Source organism: Labrus mixtus, chromosome 4, assembly GCF_963584025.1.
Source record: "Labrus mixtus chromosome 4, fLabMix1.1, whole genome shotgun sequence".
Classification (NCBI taxonomy): Eukaryota; Metazoa; Chordata; class Actinopteri; order Labriformes; family Labridae; genus Labrus; species Labrus mixtus.
The window spans coordinates 9,775,746-9,787,016 of NC_083615.1; the positions used below are offsets into that span (position 1 = coordinate 9,775,746).

The following is an 11,271-nucleotide window of genomic DNA, read 5'->3' on the forward strand; positions in this document are numbered from 1 at the left end:
TGAGAAGGGGAGGAATGACTTTGTTTAGGTTTGACTAAAGCTGGCTTCCTCTTATGTTGAAAAGACTCAAAGTTATAAGTAACAAATGAAGGTGTGGATTTGATTACTGTTTTCTTATTTATTATTTTTTAGCAACCAATACCATCAAGTTTAATCATCAAGTTTTTGTTATTTTGATACAATTGTCTAAATTGACTATTTTTGGCTTATTAAAATAACATTTGATCAGCAATTGTAATAAAAACAGGAAGCCTGCCTTGTGACTCTTTTGTAATACATGATCAGGAAATGATGCTAATTTGTGTCTTTCTTAAAGAGAATATTTCACATGACATTGTCCAGCAGTGTGACCTTCAGACAATGTCATTCACTGTTTGTGTCCCTCGCTACAGAACTGAAACCTAAAGCTATGTAGGATTCCTCAAACAGAAGTGCTGACAACTGACATTTCTTAATGTTACTTTTCCCTGTGCACCGTAAACGCCATTAATGATGTCATGTTTTTAATGTTCATAGATTTGATAAGGGAAAACACAGATCTGCAAACATGTCTGAAGCGTAAGTACAAATGTCTACTTTACTATCATCAGAGAATAAATGAACTTTTCACACAATGTGAAACAAGAAAAAATAAAACAAAATTCAACCTTTTCTTCCTCTCTTCTTGAACTATGGACACCACCTTCCTCTCTGGATAGAGCTGCGGTGAGTTGATTCAACTGTGAAAAATAGAAAACGTCTTAACTTAATGTTTAGTTAACTACAGTAGTTAAGGACTACTAGTCTATATACTTCAAACTTGTAATTCAAAAATATACAAAAGTGCCTTGTCAACACATGAATTGTTATCAGGGTTAAGTCAGCACATTATATGATACCACATTTGTGTTTGATGAATTACAAATGCTGCACAGACAGATGTATGAACACTGAAAATGAATTTCTTGCTGTATTTTTAATAAACATATTACAAATTCTACATGTGTGCTTCTTCTCCTTCCAGAAACCGAAGCCTAAAATCTCTGCTTCTCGCAGACTGTTCTTAAAGGTAATATGTGTGTTACTGTGTGTTTGTCTTGGAAAGTGATGCTGTAATAACTCGTTCAAGACATCACCGCCTTAATCTGCTTTAAAACATTTTTTTGTGGTTAACCAAATGTGTTACTTTGTAAATGCACCAGACCAAACTGCTAAAGAAGGCCATGACCATGCTGGAGAAGGACAAGCAATTTAAAAAAGATGAACGAGAGAGGATTCTCTCTGAGAGAGTCCCAGGACTCCAAATGTCAGGCCTGTCCCAGCAGGAACTACAGGTATACAGTATTTATCTGCAGCAACATAAGGCGTTTGTTTTAGGTTTGGGGATTTAAAGAAAGTAAAACCAGGGTTTCTTTGAACAAAAAAACATTTTTACACAAACCCCTACTGGTATCTAGTTGAAGCAGCTTGAATCAAATGCAAATTTGATTATTTTAAGATTGTGTTTTTCAAAGCTGCTTAAAGCTCATTCATTCAAACAGGCTTTTGAACACATGTTGTAATTTTGTAAAGTTGAGTGTAAAGTTTTTTATGCTTTTTGCTTTTCTTTTGTTTCTTGTTCTTTCTCTTATAAAGCACTGTAAAGCACTTTTTGACTCTGCTCTGAAGGGACTTTACCAAACTAAAAGACCAATTTGGACTAGAAGTCAGGATTATGTCACAGCAGTTGCGTGTGCATTGTGGAGGCAGAAAAGTGATGTAATGTTCACTGCATGTGTACAAACTGTTGCCTTTAGTCAGACATGAGCAACTACAGACTGTGTCTCAAGTTAACATAGCGAGCGAGTGAACGCGTCTCTCCACTGTACTTTCTACTGTGTTATTTTTACAGTCTATGGTTTTAACACACCTCTCAGACTGTATGTGTCTATTTTAGACTGAGTGTAAGTACAAGCATTCCCCAATCCATAAGATTTACAACAACAACAATACGGGTTAAAATATTTGTAAAAAAAACAAGTCAACTCAATTTACATTGTTTCGAACAAGCATCTGCAAAGTCTCTTTAAATGTACTTTGTGACTCCACAAACTCTTTGTATCTGAAGGCACTGATGAACTCTTATAATCTGATGCGAGCGGCGGTGTAGGATGTTTAACATTATTTTTGATAGTAAACAAATGTCCTCAAAAGCTGCTTCTGCCAGTATCACCAGTTAAATCAACACTGCTAGCTAACTTTCTTCCACCAGTTGGGCTCCACCTGCAAAATAAGTCATCACTGTTGACAAACATGAAACTGCTCCATCGCACAAGTCTAATGCACTCATGGTTTTTGTCCACAGAATCTTTGCAAAGAGCTTCACCAGAAAATCGATGTGGTTGATGAAGACCGATATGACATTAATGCTAAAGTGACGATAAATGATAAGGAGGTAAGTCATATCTGTGAATAACTGTAGAGTTATATGGCTTGATTACAATTACAAATGTAGAAGATACACACTGTATGTAACCGTCACTCATTGGGAATTAGAAGGTAATATATTGATGGCAGGTTTGTCATTTTTGTTGAAAACAGATACAGGACTTGGCTCAGAAGATCTTTGAGTTGAAGGGCAAAATGAAGAGACCAAACCTGAGAAGGGTGAGGGTGTCTGCTGACGCCATGCTGGGAGCTCTGCTGGGCAGTAAGGTCAAAGAGTCTGTGGACTTCAAGGCCAACCTCAAGACTGTGAAGAAGGAGGAGGAGAAGGTAAGCACGAGTTTTAATACAGTTTAATGCAGCGTGGCATCTTGTTTCAGTTTAAATCAGGTCACTGTTAGTTTAGTGGATATATCTATGACATATCTATCACTTTACTTTTTTTAATGAGACTCTAATAAACAACATATTCTTCATCATGACAAAGTGGTTGCCATAAATGGTTCAGTTGCTACATAAAATATGGGCACCACGTGCTCTAGGTGTTATCAGATCTCTATTTTGGAGAACCTAACATGCAGAAGCTTGAAGGTTGTTAGCACAAATGCCAAAGCTCAAAAGTATGAAATATACAGCTATGAGATAATCACTTGTTGTATTTTTAGATTATATCTTTACTATAACCTGATTCAAAACCAGTAGAGCTCAAATGCTTTTTAGGTAACTAGAAAGTAGAAGATACATCCTGAGAATGATTTCATGCGTTACATGCAGAGCATATTAATACGGTGTCTGTTGTGCAAACCAAAAAAACCTTAATATCCAAATTCCCCAACATTGTAAACTTATATGTTTAGTACAAATGGCTTCAATTGTTACGGAGAATGATCTGACCCGAATCATCTTTTGCCTCAACAGAAAGAGGAAGTGACTGACTGGCGTAAGAACGTGGAGTCCATGTCCGGTATGGAGGGCAGAAAGAAGCTGTTTAATGCTGGCCAGTAGAATCGCTGAATGTCATTGTGAATGTGTTTGGTGCTCTAAACAGGTGGAACCAGGGAATAATAAGTTCACTTCATTACAACAGTGAACATGAACACTAGGGTAACAAGCAGTTGTCTTGCACAGTTGATGTGTCATGGTTGTGTAAATGTCAAAAGTGAACATGTTCAACTTAATGATAATTCACACAATACATATATTTTATTCATAATGTATGAGGTATTATGGAAAACATATCTATTTAAGAAAACCAAAGCTCTGTAATGCTTTTGCAGTTTTTAGTATAAAGATGATTTCATGAACCCACCACTATTGGCTGTCCAGATAACATGTAGTAATATAACGGCCTCGCTTTTTGACTTCTGCTATGGACAACAATAAACAGGGAAAGGAAACTAAATTGGAATATTTGTCCTAATTAATGAACATTTGATCCGAATCATTCTGTAAAATCCTTTTCTTCAAAAGCATCTTTGGTATTCATGGGATTTCCAGGTTAAAAATTTTTGCCTGTCTAATAAAGAGAGTGAATACTGAATACACATTCCAGGGGCAGCTAATTGATGTTAACTGTTCATGGAGTCAAGTTGAGCATCCCTGAAAACTAATGAGTGTATAATTCCACTAAGTTATTTAAGAGCAAAAGCTGTGAATGGTGTTTCAAATAATAAAATAAAAGTGATGTGCTCAGAGTATAATAGTCCTTTTTGTGATATACTGGAGCATTATAGCTCTCCTTTTAGCACTGTTTAACTATTTAACACATGCACGCCTAATGGTTCATCATCATATGTAATTTCCACCAAGGTTGCTCTCCCTTAAAGGTCACATAGTATTCTCCTTTCCAACAAGTTGAAATAAGTCTCAGAGCTCCCCAAAACATGTCTGGGAAGTTTCTTGTGAGAAATCTCCTCGGATCCTATATTTTATCATTCCTATAAATCCGTTTATTACAGCCCTGTTTAGAACAGGCTGTAACTGTGTCTATAGCTTTAAATGCAAATGAGCTTTGTCTGACCACACCCCTCTGAAAGGGCTCGTGTGGCTCGGGCTTTTTCTTGCACCATGACCTATGGGATGTAAAGATTAAATCGTGATAAATCGATTCAAAGTTGTCAAGATTCACATCGGTACTCTGAAAAATGAATCGCAATAATATCGTGCATAGAGCAGAGGAGGTTGGCAGGTGAAGAGCAAGATTTTGAAATTGAGGACGCACCACCGTCTTTTAAATCGGAGGAGAGGAAGCATTTTGTCTTCCCCAAGACAGAAAATGAAAGAGGTGAGAAGACAACAGACAAAAACTGTGTGCAAATATTGCAAGAAGATAGGGAACTACACAAATAGCACAACCTGCATGATGCAAGTTTAATCAACACCACAATGAGAAGCGCCAATCACCTCCCCTTGTTGCGAGGAAAAAAACATTAAAAGGCCAAACCAGACTGACAAGTGGGTTTGCCGCCCCTAAAGGAATCTTTTTCAGTCAAAATAAATCGTGAGAGAATCGTATCGCGAGTTGAGGGAATCGTTACATCCCTACTATGCCCTGTTGTTTACGGTGAGAAGGCAGACTCAGAGGGAAGAACAAACACCTAGCTGTGGGAGAGTCACCCACCAGGGGGAGGGGTTACAGCCCTTTGTGAGGTCATAAAGGGAAAATCTCCAAACAGCCTGTTTGAGCACACATTTTCTGAAAAACGACAGAGAGGATGGACTTTTCTCATAACTGGGGGGGTTTGTAGACAGACTAGGGACACATGCTAGTGTTATAAAAACATGGTGAAGTGTATTTTGCATAATATGCGACCTTTAAGTCTTTGGTGTGTCACCTTATCATTGGAAAATAAAGCCTCATATATCCAGTATTTGGAGATTTCCAACTGGTCTTTGATTTAGCATATTCTAGTAAGTGAATAGGTTTTTACGTCTCTTTACCAGTGTTGTTAAAAACAGAATCACCTGCCTGGTGCCTTTATTCATTCTTAATAAATGTTCATTTAGAATGAGTAACATGAATCACAATATCAATAAAGTGCAATAAAAAAACACACAAGTTGATATGGAATTTCATCCATATTAATTCCCAATATTACATAGGAGATATAATTTGCTTTGAATTACATCACTGGCCATATTACCTGCCTTCCCCTGCACTTAAACCATTAGACTAGGTCTGCTTGTTAGGATTATGTTTTATATTATGTGAGAGTAAGTAAATGTGGTTAAACCCTAAGGAAATTGAGGTTAACTCAATCTGAATCTGACTCTAAAAAGCTACGGTAAGTCTGGAAAATGATGCTCCAATGATTGTAGCAATAAGGTTTTAAAAGATGAAAAAAAAAAAAATTCAAAAACAGAAGTATCTACACATGACATTTTCTAAAATTAATTAAAGTCAAGAAAAATATAGCAGCAGTATTGAACAAAACTAGCCTGTTTAGCTCTTTATGCTTGTTTAGGCTTGATTTGGACATATTAACATTCCCCCCCCTCCTCTGTTTTACCAAACACTTGCAGTCATGTGCCTATAAACTCAGTTGGCCTGAAATGCTTTACAAACACCACAAACCTCCCCCAAACTGTGAACCTCAAAGCCCACACAACAAACCAAAGACTGTAACCGACTGTACCTCTTCAACACATCCAGGCACGAGAGACCACGGTCACTCCCCCTCTCCTCCCTCCTCCTCCCCTCCGTTACTACCACCCCTAATATGGGCATAACATTTGCCCAGAAAGCACCGCCCACTTGTGATAGCTGCCATTCCGATTGGAGCAGCGGACGTCAATCTTCAGCGCACCCAGGACACACTGTTGTACATGGCCTCCCAAATACTGTCAACAATTACAGCTGTACTAGCTACATTTAAGCCGGATTGGAAGCCGAGAAAGGGTAAGACGGCATTTCACAATGTTATTATTTTAGGACAAGGTTGCCAGATGCCCGGAGTTCTGTTTTCTGTACGCTGATCGATTGATGCGATCTCAGCGCCCTCTGATATAAACCGTATTAATGGTCATTTGCATAGCAACACGTCCATTCATCCTTTTGGGCTTGCCAAAAAAGCTAAAAACTAAAGAAGCATCCAGTATATTTTTTTTGCATTCATTTATTCGCGTACGTTTCTAATATTGTTTTGAATCTAACCTCACGATGTGGCCAGCTAATAAGGATAACTGCGGATCTGCCTTTAGCCTGTCACCCTTTTAAGACAACCTTTAACCTTTTGCTGGCCCTGCCTTCAACAAGTACTTGCCCCTGAACTCAGATCAAATACAAGACTGTGACTTTACATTGGCAATCTGTTTGAATGTGTGTATCTCTTAGGAGTATTATCACTAACTTCAGAAACTTTTTTTTTTCTTCCTTAATATCTGTTGAATGTGTGCAGGCTTGTGTTTCTGATGTCCAAGTACAAACTGTTTCTGCTGAGGCATGGGGAGGGGAACTGGAACAAGGAGAACCGTTTCTGTAGCTGGGTCGACCAGAAGCTGAGCGAGGATGGGGTAAAGGAGGCCCAGGACTGCGGAAGACTCCTGAAGGAGCAGGGCTACAAGTTTGACTTAGTATTCACCTCCATACTCAGCCGTTCCATCCAGACAGCATGGCTGGTTCTGGAGGCTATGGGTCAGGAGTGGGTGCCTGTTGTGAAGTCTTGGAGACTGAACGAGCGCCATTACGGTTCTCTGATTGGCCTGAACCGGGCGGAGATGGCTCTACAACACGGAGAGGAAAAGGTGAAGCGGTGGAGACGGAGTTATGACGTCACTCCGCCGCCAATTGATGAATCCCACCCTTACTTCCTGGAAATCTACAATGACCGTAGATACAGCACGTGTGACGTAGCCAAGGAGAACCTACCCCGCGCTGAGAGCCTGAAGGAGGTGTTGGACCGGCTGCTTCCATACTGGGACAGCACTGTGGTGCCAGAGATAAGGAAAGGCAGGGCTGTGCTCATTTCTGCGCATGGAAACAGCTGCAGGGCTCTGCTGAAACACCTGGAAGGTATGCTACTGAATTGACCCAAGCTATTATAAACAATAGTCTCCCTCACACAGCTTTGTCTTTTTTTGTGACAAATGCAGATAGTTGAATTCAGCTGTTTCTAGTCATCAGAGTCATTGAATTGGAAGGACATATTCCAGCTCCAGAAATGGCAGGTTGAACTTGTGCAAAAAGGCCAGAGAGTTTATGTTACATTTGGATGACCTTTCATCACACTCATAAGCTTGGGAGGCTCCTCCTGCCATAGGACACCCAACAACTCAAATGTTTCATAAAATGATGCAGGCTGCAGCACAGGATATATACATACAGACTACATTTTTTGATAATAAACTATCATGGTCCTGTAACAGAATTATGGTGTTTAGTACTAATGAAAAATAAAAGACTTCCATTAAGCCTGCTTATGGTTAATGTCATGCCCTGTGTGATCCTAACTTTTCTCTTTTTTCAACAGGTATATCGGATGCGGATATCGCCAGTGTGACTTTACCTACAGGGATACCTGTTCTGCTTGAACTGGATGAAAACCTGAAACCTGTGAAACCTCGGCAGCTCTTGGGAGACCAGGCAAAGATTCAGGCGGCGATTAAAAAGGTGGAGGACCAGGGAAAAGCCAAACCATCAACTTGAATGCACTTAACTGCCTGTAAGACTGGAAATAGCTCGACTTCCTTGTGCACACTTTTCATTAGGTACGGTAACGCCTCTAAAAGACCCCAAATAACAAATTTAATAACACCAGATAGGAACAACAAGTTGTTGCTTCTACGTAAAGGATGTTTTGTAAAGAAAGTCTTACAGTGTAGTTGCTGTAGGTGTAATATTGGTCTGGCCTGGATGCAGAGCTTGTGTGTCACTGGTCAGACTGGTGAGGCAGGAGGCAGGAGAAAGTTCAGAGATGTACTGTAAATGTTTATGCACTGTGTTGAGCTGTGTTATGTGTACGCACTGAGGAGGAGTTTGGTTGTGGCTGATTTGTATGCTAACTGTCCCAACTTATGCCTGTACTGTGACCCTAACGTGGTTATTTATTTATTTACTAGTTAACTACCTTGCTTATCAAAAGTATTGTGGTGAAACTGAACTATCTTAATATTTGAAGCTCTTCTGTTACAGTGAAAAGCTTTAGGAGTATTACCTTGCGTGTGTGCCTTCGGTATGAACATAGTGTTTATCTTTTTTTTTTTTTTTTTTTAAATCATTTTATTTTCAGTAGAGCTTCAAAAGCTCTTAGATGTTAATATTAGAGTGAAAACACTTCAGAAATCTTACCTCATAGACGTTGATAACCAGGCTGTTCATTCCAAGAACAAGAAAATGTGAGCCACTAAAGTGCTGTAATTTTGAGATGCCCTCTGCTTTCCCAAGCATTTGTTATGTTGGCCTGTTCAATATGAGTGAGTTGGATTGCTGGAGTTTTTTTTTTTTTTTTTTTAAAGGTTTACATAGCAAATTAACTTTTACTTGCAAACACCCATGGCTATCTGGTATGATAGCTGCTTTGTGTTTGACACACAGAATATTATGAGTATATATTTTATATGACTTCCCCTTTAAATCAAATTGAACTACTGTGAATGGTAAATGCCATGGCTTTTGTATGCGCTTTAAAAGTTCAGTCTGAAAAAAAAAAAACAAGCGATATTTGGGTTTTTATTTCCAATTCTCTAATTTTGTCAGACGTGCAATTTGTATTGCTTCTGTAATGTTTATCGCAAGCTGGAAATGTTACGAACCACACTTGAGCTGGCAAATTTAGCCTCGTAAAAGCACTGTGTTAAGATTCTACTGTGTGTGGCAAGAGCTACTTTACTGTTTTGTATGGTATAATGTGTCTCATGTTGGTGTCCTGATTACCTTGTCCTTTTGTTGTGTTTCTCTGCCGCTGTTATTTTGTTCACTATTCTGTTAGGTCAACTGGAAAACAGGCAAAAACATGCATTTGTAAATACTAAAGAGTCATAACTGATATATTTAATGTCTTCCCTGCTGTTCACACTTCACAATCCAAGCGTCTCCATGATTGAATAAAAGGGACAAATCTTTCATTGCTGTCTAATGTGTCACTTTGAAGCTTTTTCTTTATCTGATAATTTATCATTTTGCGAGAAGACATGTCAGATATCACGCTGGCAATAATGTCGATACAAATATCGTCATGGGGCAATACGGAATAATTAGAAAAACAAACAAAAACAAATGGTTTGGAAGTACAGACATGCCTGCAATTTAGATTCTGGTCACCTTCAGCCCACTGGAGCACACTGACACAGATGGATCCAGAGGAGTGGCCCTTCTTTTCTCAACCATCTCTGTAACTTTGCCAAAGCAGTGAGGCTGAGCCAGAGAGAAACCCTCTAATTGGATGGAATTGCTCTTAAAAGGACACAATGAACAGCATGTATTTGGCAGCAGTGGTTCTGTGTATCTATGATACTGTATGGATCACATGTGCCAACAACATGTCTGTACCAGCAAACTAATCATGTATTTCAAAGGACCATCATCCTGGTATGTCATCCAATCAGACTGCTGTACTACAGAATCCGTTTTATTGATCTATTATGTGATAACACTGAAGGAGTTGGATTCTGTTTTATGGCTCTAAATATGAATACACTGAAATAAATATAAAGCTGAACTAAAGGTATTCTTTAGTCAGCACTCTGTGTACAAGCACGTATAAGAAAATAAATGTAAATTCGCACAGCATAAACAGATATAAACATAACAATGGTCTATGGTTGTGCTGCTGGGGGCGGCTTGGTGGGGGCCTAGTTGCGTGCCTCTCTGATGGCCTTCTCTGGCCCAGCACTTCATTGCTGTGAAGGCTCATGGTGGATGGTGTGGCATTGTAACATTTTGGTTGCAGTTGATTATTATAGCACATTTGTTGTATGATCGCTGTGCAGTATGGTATAAGAGTTTGGGGGGGGGGGATAATAATATTGTTTTCTTCATGGTGGCATTCTGTTGTGGGTGGCAACTGTACTTTTGCCTTATAATCGTGTGTACAGTACGTCCGAATGGATTATGCATCTGTGTCTCACTATCTTTTAGAATTTGCCCTGGGGTATGATCCCTGTGCATTGAGAGTGTGTGCGTGTGTGTGTGTTTGTGGGTGTGTGGGTGCGCTTGTGTGTGGGGAGCTGGACTGTTTAACTTGTTCTGTGTCATTAGGCTATGTATTTGTGTGTTTACTTGTAATGTTACTCTTCTTTTGCTTTCATTCTGAGTCTTCTAAAGACAGATCTCTCAAGTTCTTGGGTTGTCCATTGCTCTGGCGATTGACTCGCTATATGCCTGTAAAATTGTCCTCCCCGTTTTGTCCTTTGTGTCACTGTTACACTTGTTTTGTTATTTCACGAATAAAAGGAAAAAAAATAATAATAACGATGGCCAACATAAATTAAAAGGTCTACACAGGTCGGTTGTTTTACTGTACGTTGTTTAAAATACAAACTGTTAAAGATATAATACAATTGAATGTTTATACGCAGATATGTGTATGTGCTGTATATGAATGTACACAGCATGTACAGTGTCAGCTCTTTCATTTGAGATTTTCCATCATAACTTGTATTCTCACTGGGAAGAAGCAGATGAAAAAGATTTTCAGCTCGTTGTGAAAATGCCCTAAATATGATATTTCAGGACAATATTTAAAAAAGAAAATGTGTGAATTAAAGTAGGAAAGAAAGAACCCTTACAAACATACTTTAAATACTGTTTTTAAAAAGACCATTTCATAATACAACAGACTGTTACTACCAAATATGATTTAATTAAAAAACTACTGTTTATAAATTACAGGATTCAAATGCACTACAATTTAAATACACATCAGCCCTGTG

The 11,271-nt window shown here is 38.8% G+C and overlaps 2 protein-coding genes across 3 annotated transcripts; both read left to right on the forward strand.

Annotated features, from left to right (window-relative positions):
• The first annotated feature begins 922 nt into the window (after positions 1 to 922).
• On the forward strand, positions 923 to 4,095 carry LOC132972724 (troponin I, slow skeletal muscle-like). 2 transcript variants are annotated; one of them, XM_061035764.1, is made up of 5 exons: positions 923 to 1,048; positions 1,182 to 1,313; positions 2,324 to 2,413; positions 2,560 to 2,733; positions 3,322 to 4,095. In XM_061035764.1, exons 1-5 carry the CDS (start codon positions 923 to 925, stop codon positions 3,406 to 3,408), a joined length of 609 nt encoding a protein of 202 aa, XP_060891747.1. In that variant the 3' UTR covers positions 3,409 to 4,095. The 2 variants fall into 2 exon arrangements, with proteins under 2 accessions (XP_060891747.1, XP_060891748.1); XM_061035765.1 differs by lacking the exon at positions 923 to 1,048 and having other exon boundaries at positions 1,173 to 1,313.
• Positions 4,096 to 6,177: 2,082 nt separating this feature from the next.
• Positions 6,178 to 9,465, forward strand: bpgm (2,3-bisphosphoglycerate mutase). Its single transcript, XM_061035768.1, has 3 exons — positions 6,178 to 6,301; positions 6,801 to 7,414; positions 7,872 to 9,465. Exons 2-3 carry the CDS (start codon positions 6,814 to 6,816, stop codon positions 8,045 to 8,047), a joined length of 777 nt encoding a protein of 258 aa, XP_060891751.1. The 5' UTR covers positions 6,178 to 6,301; positions 6,801 to 6,813; the 3' UTR covers positions 8,048 to 9,465.
• The last annotated feature ends 1,806 nt before the right edge of the window (positions 9,466 to 11,271 follow it).